The 14,597-nt window shown below is 37.7% G+C and overlaps 1 protein-coding gene across 1 annotated transcript; it reads left to right on the top strand.

The window, feature by feature from the left end:
* The first annotated feature begins 4,501 nt into the window (after positions 1–4,501).
* On the top strand, positions 4,502–5,068 carry LOC125877672 (uncharacterized). The gene is made up of 2 exons (XM_049558902.1): positions 4,502–4,690; positions 4,790–5,068. The coding sequence occupies exons 1-2, from the start codon at positions 4,502–4,504 to the stop codon at positions 5,066–5,068; spliced, it is 468 nt and encodes a 155-aa protein (XP_049414859.1).
* Positions 5,069–14,597: the final 9,529 nt, after the last annotated feature.

A 14,597-nucleotide genomic window follows, 5' to 3' on the forward strand; every position in this document is an offset into this window, starting at 1 on the left:
TTGAAGGAAAACTTCTTGATCCAATCCTTCGTAATTTTGATGGGAACAAGAGATGTGCTTACCACTCAGGAGTCCAGGGACACGACATAGAAGATTGTTATAGTTTGAAGAACCAGATCGAGTCTTTGATCAGGAGAGGAGTAATTAAATGTACTCCAGCACCTCCCAATGTGAACAACAATCCCTTGCCAAACCATGAGAATCGGGAAGTCAACATGGTTACTCCGGATGACGAATATGGGACCCCCGACTATCCAAACATAGATGAAGCGGATGTCATGACATCTTCCGCGCAACCTGTTATCACTGTTCAACTAAGGGAACCTCTGATTGTCCAAACATATCTCCCAAGAGTTGTAGTGACCACTCTAGTTGCTAAGAAGCCTGAGTATGACACCAAAGCAGTCCTTTGGGACTATCGATCAAGTGTCAAGGGCAAGATGATCGACACTGCCGTGCCTCAAGGGATGACTAGGTCGAGGAAGTGCTATGCCCCAGAGGACCTAAATCAAAGAGTTCTCGAAAAAGAACAGAATCCAAAGAAGAACATTACCGATGTCAAAGCCGCAGAGTTTTGGAAAAAGATGCAGTCTAAAGACTATTCGGTTGAAGAACAGCTGAAGAAGACGTCAGCCCACATATCCATTTGGTCTTTGCGTATGAGTTCTGAAGCTCATAGGAATGCTTTGATGGAGGTGTTAAGCGGAGTGATAATTTCAAAAGAGACCACAAGTCAGACCTTAGTTGCAACGATTGGAAGAATAGTGGAAGCTAACAAGATTTCTTTCCACGATAATGAGTTGCCTGCAGAAAGGGCTGGTTACAACAAAGCAGTTCACATCGCAGTCCAATGTTGTGATAAAATTGTGACTCGAGTTTTAATTGATGGTGGTTCTGGATGCAACATTTGTCCTTTCACCACTTTGAGAGATTTAGGCGTTAATATGGGAGAGATAAAGGAAAGTCATATGAAAGTTAGTGCTTTTGATGGAGCGCAAAGAAGTGTCATCGGAGAGATCTATTTCACATTACAGGTGGGGTCGACTGAATTCCCCATTCTATTTCATATGATGCATGTATCATCCAACTACAACATGTTGTTGGGAAGACTATGGGTTTACATGGCAAAAATGGTTCCTTCCACTCTTCATCAATGTGTAAAGTTTGAGTGGGGTCGCACAGAAGTTACCGTCCACGGAGAGCTCAGTCACCCCATTCATTCTGTTAATTCTATCCCAGTCAATGAGGGAGCAGAGCCCGGAGATACCAAATTGTCAAGTGCAGCAAAAATGGTTGCGTCAGAAATGCTGAAATATAGATATCGGCCTAAGAATTGACTTGGACCTAAGTCCAATGGCATAGTTGAGCCGATCCAGATGAAGCATCAGAGAGGCACCAACGGACTAGGATATGAGCCTGCCTCAGGAAAAGACTGCCACGGGTCAAGCGATACAATCTTTGTATTAGAACAAGCTTTGATTCCAGATCAAGCTGGCGTTGATGACATCGTAGAAGAATTAGGCAATCTGTTCGTGGCCATGGCTGGAGAAGAGGAAAGGAAAAATCTCAACAAGTTGACCATTCGTGATGCCAAAACTGGAGAAATCTTGCAGAATTGGACCACCAGCCCATCCCTATTTCAACCAGAATCCTGGTAGTGTGGAAAAGTAGTCTTAATTTTAAAATTTCGCATGATCAAATTGAGGCTTGAATCATGCCCAATCTTTTGTTGTTTGCCTCTTCTAAAAGCTAGAATGCTTTGGAATAAAAGTCTTTATTTTTTTTATTTCTTTTTTTAAATCTCGTTATTTTAAATAGCTATTTATTTTTACTTACCTTTTGCACTTTTCAGCGCCCATATTAATTAAAATCCTCGTTCAACGGTTATGACATGTAACGAATCCACCAAGCAAGGTGAAAATGATGAACAAGATCACGAAGAGTATGATGAAAGCATGATGCTTGAAAGTCTGCCACACGAGATCGAGCAGGTTGAAAGTCAGAAGAAACCTAAATGGATGAAATAGAGGTTGTCAACTTAGGAAATGAGGATATCGTGAAGGAGACGCGAGTTAGCATACATTTGGAGGCTGAAAGAAAGCAAGAGTTAATAGAATTGCTTAAGCACTATGTTGACATATTTGCTTGGTCTTATGATGACATGCCAGGATTAAGCACTGATGTTGTCTCGCACAAATTACCGACTGATCCCACTTGTCTACCTGTTAAGCAAAAGACAAGAAAATTCAAGCCGGATTTGAGCTTAAGGATCAAGGAGAAGGTAACTAAGAAAATTGAGGCGAATATTGTAAGGGTCACAAATTACCCCACATGGTTAGCAAATATTGTGCCTGTGCCAAAAAATGATGGAAAAATCAGAATATATATGGACTATCAAGATCTCAACAGGGCCAGTCCTAAGGATGATTTCCCTCTTCCAAATATTCATATACTCATCGATAATTGTGCAAAACATGAGTTAAAATCATTTGTTGATTGCTTTGCGGGATATCACCAAATCCTGATGGATGAAAATGATGTAGAGAAGACAGTGTTTATCACTCCATGGGGAGTGTATTGCTATAGAGTAATGCCATTTGGTCTCAAAAATGCTGGTGTAACCTACATGAGGGCCATGACTACCCTTTTTCATGATATGATCCATAAGGAAATTGAAGTGTACGTGGATGATGTCGTTATCAAATCCAAAAGAAGTTCAGACCACCTGGATGACTTACGAAAGTTCTTCGAGAGGTTGCGTAAGTATAATCTGAAGTTGAATCCAACAAAGTGTGCATTTGGAGTACCCGCGGGAAAACTATTGGGATTCATCGTTAGCAGGAAAGGCATAGAGTTGGATCCATCAAAAATAAAGGCAATCCAAGAGCTACCGCCACCCAAGACCAGGAAAGACGTGATGAGTTTCTTGGGTAGACTGATGAGACAGGTAGAAGAAAGCAAGCTATTTACTATTTGAGCAAGAAGTTCACACCATACGAGGCAAGATACACGTTGTTGGAACGAATATATTGTGCTTTGACTTGGATTGCGCAAAAATTTAGGCATTACCTGTCTACATACACCACGTACTTGATCTCAAGAATCGATCCACTAAAGTACATCTTTCAGAAGCCCATGCCTACGGGTAAACTGGCGAAGTGGAAAATTTTGTTGAGTGAGTTTGATATTGTGTATGTGACACAGAAAGCTATCAAAGGACAAGCCTGGCTGATCACCTCGCAGAAAACCTGGTGGACCAGGATTACAAGCCACTCACGACCTACTTCCTTGATGAAGAGATTTTGTTTGTAGAAGAAGACATATCAGAGTCATATGATGGATGGAGAATGTTCTTTGATGAAGCATCAAACTCTATTGGAGTTGGAATAGGAGCAGTCCTTATTTCGAAAACAGGTCAGTATTACCCGATCTCAGCCAAGATCAGGTTTTATTGTACCAACAACATGGCGGAATATGAAGCTTGTATTCTTGGACTCAGGATTGCCATCGACATGAATATCAAAGAACTCTTGGTGATAGGAGATTCCAACTTATTGGTTCACCAGGTGCAAGGAGAATGGACCACTAAAAATGTCAAGATCCTGCCTTATCTGCATTGCATTAAAGAGTTGAGTAGGAGATTCACAAGGATTGAGTTCAAGCATGTCCCTCGAGCTCAAAATGAGTTTGCCGATGCTTTGGCAACATTGTCCTCGATGATTCAACACCCAGACAAAAATTACATCAACCCTATCGATATAGAGATATATGATCAACATGCATACTGTTTTCATGTAGATAAGGAACTGGATGGAAAACCCTGGTACTATGACATCAGAAAATTGATAGAAGCACAAGAATATCCTGAAAATTCCACAAGCAACCAGAAACGGACTTTGAGGAGGATGGCCAATCATTTCTTCCTTAATGGAGAAATCCTGTATATGAGAACTTCAAATTTAGGATTGCTGAGGTGCGTCGACGCCGCAGAAGCGACAAGTCTTTTGGAAGAAATACATGTAGGAACATGTGGACCTCACATGAATGGGTTCACTTTGGCAAAGAAGATTCTAAGAGCCGGATATTTTTGGATGACCATGGAGAGAAATAGCATCCGATATGTGCAAAACTGTCATCAATGTCAAGTGCATGGAGATTTTATACGAGTTCCACCAAATGAGCTCAATGTGATGGGTTCCCCTTGGCCATTTGTCGCTTGGGGCATGGATGTTATTGGACCCATAGAGCCTCCCGCGTCAAATGGACATCGTTTCATCCTGGTGGCTATCGATTGTTTCACAAAATGGGTCGCAACTTCGACATACAAGGCAATGACTAAGAAGGTAGTGGCAAACTTTGTTCGCAATAACATAGTTTGTCGGTTTGGAATTCCAGAATCAATCATAATAGACAATGCAACCAACCTCAACAGCGATCTTATGAAGGAAACTTGTGAAAGGTTCAAGATTGCTCATCGAAATTCCACAGTTTACCGGCATAGATGAATGGAGCAGTTGAGGCTACAAATAAGAATATCAAGAAGATTTTAAGGAAGATAGTAGACAGTCATAGGCAATGGCATGAGAAGTTACCATATGCTTTGCTCGGTTATCGCACCACAATCAGAACATCAACTGGGGCAACTCCTTATATGTTGGTTTATGGTTCAGAAGTAGTAATACCTGCTAAGGTGGAAATACCATCTTTAAGGATTATCTAAGAGGTTGGTCTCGACGATGCAGAATGGATACGTAGCAGGCATGAACAATTGATGCTCATCGATGAAAAGAGGATGGACGCGGTTTGTCATGGCCAACTCTATCAGAACAGAATGACCAAAGCCTTCAACAAAAAAGTCAGACCTCGACAGTTCACACCGGGGCAGTTAGTATTGAAGAAGATCTTTCCTTATCAAGGAGAAGCCAAAGGGAAATTTGCACCAAATTGGCAAGGACCCTACATGATTCATAGAGTACTCTTAGGAGGAGCGGTAATCTTAGCAGAAATGGACGGCAGAGTGAGCACAAAGCCAATCAATTCAGACGCCATCAAGAAATACTACATCTGAACACCTCAAGATTAGCGTTTATTTTGTGTACTTTTGCATTTTTCAATGTAACAGAACTACGTTTAGACCTGACTTCCCACGGTGGGGTACGTAGGCAACCCACATCGGATCCGGTCTCCCTTAGAAAACCCAAAATCATCATTTCCATGTATTTAGAACTACGCTCGACCTGAATTCCCTCGATGGGATATGTAGGCAATCCTTTTCGGATTCGGTCCCATGCAATTTTTACTTTTCTATTGTATTTGAACTACGTCCTGACCTGATTCCGCTTGGATACGTAGGCAGCCTGAGTCAGGCCCGGTCATTGCATTTCATATTTTTCACTTTCCTCTTGTATTTGAACTACGTTACGACCTGATTCCGCCTGGATACATAGGCAGCTTGATTCAAGCTCGGTCATTGCATTACATACTTCTATTTCTCCTACTTGTATCCGAACTACGTTACGATCTGATTCCTATCTTGGGGATACGTAGGCAGCTTAAGTCAGGCTCGATCAATGCATTGCATAATTTTTTTTATTTTTTACTTTTTATTTTTTTCTCTCTTTACTTACCCTTAGGAAACATTTCCTCATAGTTAGCGTAACCTCAGAATGTTGAAGAATATTAATCGTCGCAGTGTCTGCAAAAGAGATAGGAAAGCTTCATCAGAAGGGTAAAAGCTACAGGAGGACTATGTTGGACATAATCAACAAAATGGAAAGCTCGATGGACCTCAGAAGATGTCATAATCTAAAAACTCTGGAGAACTACAATCTATACATATATATATACACACACCTGATATACGTAATATACTTATTTTCTATAAAAACAAGCTAATTCTTTTCAAAAATATTTTTTCCACTCATCCACCAACCAAGTCTCTAGGTTAAGAAACTATGTGCGGTACTGACGAGGTGTCGAAGGATTCTAGTGACAAGGTTTCAGTCCGCGAGTCGATACAAATCAACACCCCTTCCCAAACTAAAAAATTTCTTTGAGTGCAGGAACACTTGAATCAAGAAAATAACATCAAGTCTCGGGGCACGACCAGAAACGCCATTTGACTTCTCACAATCATGAGCCAAAATACTCTTTCTCTACTTCATTTCCTAGAAATACTTCAACTTGCATCTCATGACTAAAATATATTTTGTTTAAATCTTTGCAGGAACGCTCAAGATTTAGATCAAATGCCGAAGAAAGAGGATCCTCGTATGAAAATAGGATAGTTGGTTTTCTTTCAAAATAACTCCACCAACTGGAACCTGTAATCTGACCTCATCAACAACTCCACCAATCGGGGACCACCGTCTAACAGTGCCAAACTCCATAAGTTTGGGGTTGTACATAGCAAATGTCATCAAACTCTGCCAATCAGAGGTTGTACATAGCAAACATTGTAAAACTCTGCCACCCGGAGGGTGTACATAGCAAACATCGATCGAACTCCGCCAATCGGAGACCACATCATAATGATGTCACTGAATCTCCATCGATCGGGGGCAAGCGCCCAAAGAAACGCTGTCACACGTCGATAATTAAATTTACATTACAATCTTTACACAGTCGAATACAGGCTTTTACATTACAACAGCCCCGCCAGCCAGAGGCCTTACATTACAAGCATTACACAGCCGGATACATGCTTTTACATTACAACAGCCCCGCCAGCCGGAGGCTTTACATTACAAGTTTTACACAGCCAGATACAGGCTTTTACATTACAACATCCCCGCCAGTCGTAGGCCTTACATTACAAGTTTTACATAGCCGGATACAGGCTTTTACATTACAACATCCCCGCCAGCCGGAGGCTTTACAGTACAAGCTTTACACAGCCGGATACAGGCTTTTACATTACAATAGCCCCGCCAGCCGGAGGCCTTATATTACAAGCTTTACACAGCCGAATACAGGCTTTTACAGTACAACAGCCCGGCCAGTCGAGGACGTCTACATTACAAGTTACTTTACTTACATCACACTCACAACACAAAAAAGAGGTGTCAACAGTCGTCTGAACATCTACACTCTACTCATTACATTACTATTTCAATTTATAATTTTTGAACCGCAACAGGTACTTTTCACCCTTTTACATGTTTTGCAGGAAAAAGCATTACAATGAGGAACTCCCTCTAAGCAGCAAACTAGGGCAAGTTATTGCAATGTCAAGCATCACTAGCTACGCCAAGGATTCACTTTCAAAACTCAACTCAACTCGATTTTAAGAAGTTCAGATTTAAATTTCACTTATAGCTCTTTCATGTCTCAGTTCATTGTAACTCGACAGTGGCATTCTTTTGAAAATTCATCTACCATAAGTCTTCAGTAGAAATTGCTACGGAGCATTTCTCATACAAGTTTCTTTAGAACTGTATCTCATCCCTCTATTCATGCTAATATCTTCATACTTCACCACCGAAAGATTTCAGTATTATCATAATTCAATACTGGGGCAAATTTTTAATAAAATTTGCTATGTTCTCAAGCTACTTGTGGCCTGATTTTTCATGAAACCTGAGATATGTAGGCAGCTCGAAAGCCAGAGTTCGGCCATAACTCCATAAACATTCTTGTCAAATTATTGCTCAAAGTGTATTTTTGTGGGTCGCCTAAAATTGGATTGTGTCAATATTTCTTTGCCCACGTCTTCTTTACTCTCTTCCATGGACAAAGAAAGGGGCAAGTTGTTGACACCCAATTTTGGTTCTCCACATTTACCTATAATAATAATAATAATAATAATAAAATATATATGTTATGAAATTTTTTATAGGAATACAAAAAGATTTTTAATTATTTATTTGACTTGATAAATTTATTTCATAAATGTTATTTCTTATAAAAATTAAATATATTATATTACTACTTACTTTCTCATTTTTTAAATAAGTGTCGTTCTTAAGAATTGAATCTATTTTGTTAAAATATAATTTCTTTTGTCACAATGGTTATTTTTCGCACATTGTTTAAAATTAGAAAGCTTAATTAATTAATAAGTTACTAATCTATATTAATTTAATTTTAAAAACGACTAATTTTATCAAATAAGCTAATCTTGCAAAATAATTATCTCTTATGGCTATTTAATAAAGAAAGTAGTTATAATTTAAATTAATTTAATTTGAGCAAATTTGTTAATCCAAGTCTTCTTAAACCGGTCAATTTGTGTACGCCACGTAGGCGAGCACATGGATTGTGCTTCTTTAGCCTAAATCTTGACCCTACGATTAAATCTAATGGTCCTAGTTGATTAAGCTTTGCCATTATTTATAATATATATATATATATAACTATGCCTTTTAATTCCTGATTTATCTTACCCGTCCAATCAAACGATCGGACGACCCAAATTAAACAAGACATTTTTAACATTTTCCAAAAGGACTCCATCACTGGTACGCTTCTTCTTTTCCAGAAGTCACGCCTCAAACTTTGTCCTCCTTCCCCAGACGTCTATTTCTTCTTTTCTCCAAAAGTTTTCCTTCCCCAAAACGTTTTCCTTCTTCCCCAGGAACCTTTCACGCCCCTCTCCCATCAATCTCTGCCAAAGAACGGCTATGAGCCGTCGGAAAATGGCAATTTCCGGTGGTTTTTGGCCAGGTCCATCCGCAGTCCATCAATCATATCCTCCTCATGTCAACTTTACATTTTTTCTAACTAATTTTCTGACCCAAAGCAGGCCTAGGAACCGTCGCTGCTTGCCTAAAAAGGTGAGGGACGCAAAGAACCATTGGATCTTGGTTTGCTATACCCTCAATCTAATAGGTTTGAGAGTGGAATCCTCTCCCAAAATTGGCTATAAAAGGAACCATTTGGCTTCATTCGAGGATCATCCATGAACATTCAAAAACAATCTGGAAAAAAAAACAGGGGGGAACATTCAAAAAACAATCCAGAAATAGGGAGAAAAAAAATCCAGAAATACGAGAATCAGTTGTTTGTTTATCTCTTTTCTCTCTGGTTCTCGAGTTTGAGTTCGGGAAATGAGTTCTAAGTTGGAATCTTTGACGTCAAAGCTTTAGTTTGCTGCTCCAAAGAAGGTAAAAAAAAAGAAAAAAAAATTCTCTGTGTTGTTTCGATAGTTTGTGTTTCCTGTGATCTTTTATGTGTTGCTTCGATAGTTTGTGTTTCCTACATTTGTTAATGTTCTGACCTCTACGCTTCCACATTTTCTATCCTAGTTTCCCTTGTTAAAAGACTATCATCTAAGCTTGTTTTGCTTTGAATTTTCTTAAGAAACTCTGTGCTATACAGTTGCTCTATCGTGATTTGATTTAGAATCTGTTAGCTCCTCAAATTTTGTTCTTCCCTTTGTTCTGTGCATCTGTTAAGTAATGAAGAATCAGTTGATCCATTCTAGACTCCTTCGAGAATGACGTATTTGGTTTATAAAATTGATGAAGTCTAAACATAGAAGTGATCTCATATTTTATGCATTAGTTCCCTGCTGAAGACCTTGACGTCAAGTTGCATGTTTCCTTTAGTTTAACATTATAGCTCATTGTAGCTTCACTTATGAAACTAAAAATCTGCTATTGATCTTTGGTATGCTTAAAATAAAATCTTAAAGTCTAGATGTAAATTCTTACCTTCCAAAACAGTTCAAATCTAGTCCATGTCTTTCTTTAAGTTCCCTCGTATTTAGTTCGCATTGAATCCTTGCTGCTAATATGAAATTGGGTTTAATGTTAATTGGTTATTATGATCAAGTCCTGACAAGTTAAATTCATATTTTACTTCCTGTTTTAAGATAGTTGTAGAGTCTTTGCCTAAGTGATGCAACTCGATTCACAATTTTTTTTAGTTCTCTGTTTTAATTTTCAAAATGAGCTAATGTTGTTCTATGTTACCTGTTAACATGATTATATGTATGTGTTTACTCGGTTTGAACATATATTGGAAATGTATGGCATGAAAGGTCCACTACCGGAAACATTTGTTTGTCTTTTCTAAGTTTGATTTCATTTTCCTGTAGAAACTCTCTATTACTTCCCTTAAAGTGACAATGATATGTGCCTATTTTGATATGAATTCTTTTGTTTCCCCAAAATTATAAGTTAAGTCAGTTTAAATTTGGAATGATCAATTCTCTCAAACTTTTCTATTGTGTGTACTTAGTATAATTTTCCTTTAACTGCATCACTGGATCTTGGTTTGTTTCAATTGGACTTCAGCCTGAGGGTCCTCCTTGATTACTTAGTATATTTTTGTAATTTAATCGGTAACATGTGTTATGCTAATTCTTTTCTTTTCTTTATTGCACATGTACACTTGGAGCGCATCTGGAGTTGTAACACGACTCTGGCCTGACTCATATCAGAGAAGCTTTACCAGCTGTGCTTTCACTCGAGTTTAGTTTCTGCATTTCGTCATCGGTTTCGTCATAGAGCTGGGTTTACAATTATCGGCCCATTAGGAATAGGAGTCTAAAATCTTCAGTTCCTCATCTTCCTTTTTACATCGACTTGTCTATATATACATATATTGTTACTAACTCATTTACTTATATATTTTTCTTGGGTTATTGATCTATGTGCGGATTCGTAGAAACCAATTAGTAACTACAAAGTTTGATCGCTCGCCTTTTTTTTGTGGCTTATGTATGCTTAAGATGGGTAAAACTTGCTAATTAGTTTCCTAGTTACATTGCTTAACTCTTTTTTTTTAGTTTCAGAAAAGATTTTTTTTACAAAGGGGTCTTCTTTTGAAAAGATTTCTTAGATATTTGTGGCCGATTTCAAAGCTTTAGTAGAAGCCAAAAAGTGCATTTTTATTTCTCAAAAGTACAACATTTTGAGCTCAAAAGAGAAGGAATTTAAGTGTAAAAAACGCAAGTTTTCTGAGGCCCAAACATAACCCCTTTTGTTAGCTTTGAAGTGCAGTTGTGAGTTGGAAAATTGCAGATTTTGAGAACCTTGATGGGCAGTAATTTGAACTTTAAAAAATGCAGATTTTCAACTTAAAAAATTACAGATTTATAGTGCGAAAATGCAGAATTTCACACACTCTACCAAGCAGATTTTTTAGCATAAAAAGTGCAAATTTTAACTTGAACAATGTAGGCTTTTTGAAAGGTGAAAACACAGCCTTTAATATGTCCTACAAAACAGATTTTGTGTAAAATATGCAGTCTTTTCCTTAGTTTTTGAACACCATTTGTGGGATTTAACAGTATACATTTTTGGAACCAATCACTGCATTTTGAGAGTTTAAAAGTTTCAATAGTTCGCGTCTAAAAGTGCTTGAAAATCACTGGTTTTGCAAATCAAAACAGAGTTTACATTTACATATTTAAAAAATGGTTTTCCTTATATTTTCCTTAAAATTTAGGTGGCGACTCTAAAACAAACAAAACATTTTTATTTTCAAAACTAGAGTGTCAGTCATATTACTTTGTGAACGGTTTCGACCGATTCGAAATAGGGTGCGACAGCTTGGCAACTCCGCTGGGGACTCCTACTTAGGTTTTAACCTTAGAAAAACTCAATTTAGGAACAACATTTGTGATTACATGTTTATTTTATAGCTTGCTATTGATATATTGTATTGACTGAAAGGTCGCAAGTGAAATCCAAGTTTGTATTCTTTATTTCTTTTTAAGACACTAGTTGTTACTGCTTTCCCTACATTGTCATTTGCACATTCTATCGAGTCTTGGCCGTACACGCACACACTGTACACGCGAGGGGTGTTCCTGCACTCCTCCGAAACTCTCTTTGAATTTCTTAATTTCAGAGTTGGTGCAATTAAGATAGTGCACCTTCTCGCAATTACTCAGTCTCACTCTCAATCATATAGGAAAAAATCTTACTCTTAAAATATAGGTCATGTTGCACAACCTTAGGCAAGACAATATACGGTATTGTCGTTGCATTTAGGAAACCACCCAAATGTCAATGAGTTTCTTCTTTAAAACTCAACGACATAAACTTTGTGTGAAATTGATATAAATTATCCAAACTTAAACACTTAACAGATTTGGAGCAAATAAACTCATTACACCCTTTACCTCTTTTCAGATGAACCTCAACCAAGATTTACCGGATATCCAAATGGTCGCTTCAGCGCTCAACATTCTACAAAATTAGTGGCAAAATATTCGCAGGATACACGGGGCAGAGATTCAAGGGCATTTAGGAGCATTATTGTCGCTTCTGGGGACACAATGCGAGTCTTTGTCACTCAACTAATAGGGTTTTGGGAACCGAGCACCGTAACTTTCAAATTCTTGAATTTTGAGGTCACTCCCACACTAGAGGAGATCAATAGTCTTATCGAACTGCCGATTAGAGGGAGACTGTCGGTGATCCTCTCAACTATTTGTACATGTGACTTCCTAAGTCTCTTGGATCTACACATATTTTGGTCATTGAGATATGTGGACGGCGGGCACGTTGAGTTGGACTATCTCTTTCAGAGGTTTGGGCGTTCGAAAGGTTACTATGAATATCATCGTGAATTTGAATGCACTCGCGGAGCATGGGAGCATATGAGGCCAAGAGTATTCGTTATGGCTTTTTTAGGAGTTAGGGTGTTCCCGATAAGGTCCAATTCTATCGACATCAACATATTGCCGATGGTTATAAGCATCTTCAACGATCCACAAAGATTTACTTTGGTGCTTATGATCCTCGCCGAAGTTCTATGAATGTTGCCAGACCCATTTACTGTTGTTCCTAGGCTGTTCTACCTTCCAATGATAGATCTTTCAACTGTTTATCAAGGTCGATTATCATAATAGTTGAGTAAGATTTGCTATTCTTTTAGCTCGAGTATGGTTAGTATTTATTATGAATGTTTAAATGGGTTAGATCTCTTATTTCAACGATGTGATTTACTTGTCATCATAGCATGAGTGAATTGTATAATTTTGCATAAGCCTTTTAATACCAATTTATGTCTGCAATGACTTTTAATTATTTAATTCCTAAATATATGAAGAAGCCGAGTCGTGCTCTTTTTTATCTGCTAATGTCACTTTTTTGTTAANATTTAACATTTAGTTCTTTGTTCTTCATTTTGAGTTCTAGTTCTGTTTTTTCTCGGTTCTGAGTTGTTTCTTTTCATGATTTTGGTCGAGCCGAGTCTTATTTGAGCCATGATTTTGAGTCGAGTTCCTGTTATAGTCTGATTTGGATGCATTTAGTTTGGCTGTTGATTTTCTACATCTTGCTCCATGGTGGAAGAATTTTTTTTTTCTTATTGAAATAGGTTACTGTCTCCATTCTCTTGGTCTCCAGAAGTGTGGATCAATAAATTTCAAATGGTTCCACTGGCCTTAGTATATTCTTAGGAGTATTTGTTATGGATACACATTAATAACTAGTGTTCGATGTCATGTTATTTAATCTTTTACTTTAAGCTAAATGTGGAAATCGCAATAGTTGTTTAAACTCATTTTTGTGTCTTTACTATTCCCTGTTTCAATTCTTTTTCACTTGAATGTTGGCAGACCCATTTACTGTTGTTCCTAGGCTATTCTACCTTCCAATGATAGATCTTTCAACTGTTTATCAAGGTCGATTATCATAATAGTTGAGTAAGATTTGCTATTCTTTTAGCTCGAGTATGGTTAGTATTTATTATGAATGTTTAAATGGGTTACATCTCTTATTTCAACGATGTGATTTACTTGTCATCATAGCATGAGTGAATTGTATAATTTTGCATAAGCCTTTTAATACCAATTTATTTCTGCAATGACTTTTAATTATTTAATTCCTAAATATATGAAGAAGCCGAGTCGTGCTCTTTTTTATCTGCTAATGTCTCTTTTTTGTTAAGCTTATGATTGGCTTCTTAAGTGTATTTTTTCTTTCTTAAATATAGCTTGTTGTTTATTGTTTTCTTTAAGGAATAATGTGATTGGATTTGATTTGCCCATAATTTGTTAAAGTTTGATCATGTTTGTAATATTATTATTTTTCCCTCATCTGGTAAGTTAATGCTCATTTTAGTTAGGCTTTAGGATGTTGCTATAGTTGATTGTCGATATCTTTCTTTCATTCAATTTGAATTGGTCTATTAATTCCCTTACTTTTCTTTGTTTACATGTGACATGGGCGGAGTTCAATTAGGACTCTCTTTCCCTCTTGCATCTCGAGTTGATTGAAAACCCAACAAATCCTTCTTATCAAGTCGGCCTCATTTTGTTCGGGTGAAACAAAAGTTGAATGTGACACGAGGAAGTGATCACTGGTTTCGGAAAGTCCGAAAATGGGTTGTATACAATTTGTATACACTAAATATACACTGGTATACGGGTCGTAATACAGAAATTTGGGGCCAAAAAATTGTTATAAGTGCTGGAAGTTCGAGGGGGCTGTATACACTCGGTATACAGTCAGATATACAAGAAAGTGGGTCAAAATATGACCCGTATACAAAAATATACATTTATTGTATACATGGTGTTTTGAAGCAAAAATGGGCTGGAAAAAGGCCCAAATAATGCAGTCGGCCCATTATTAGATTTAGGACAGGTTGGGCCAAAGCCCAAAAAATTTGATTTTTGCTTCTCTTTTATTATCCTC

Source organism: Solanum stenotomum, chromosome 9 (assembly GCF_019186545.1).
Source record: "Solanum stenotomum isolate F172 chromosome 9, ASM1918654v1, whole genome shotgun sequence".
Taxonomy (NCBI): domain Eukaryota; kingdom Viridiplantae; phylum Streptophyta; class Magnoliopsida; order Solanales; family Solanaceae; genus Solanum; species Solanum stenotomum.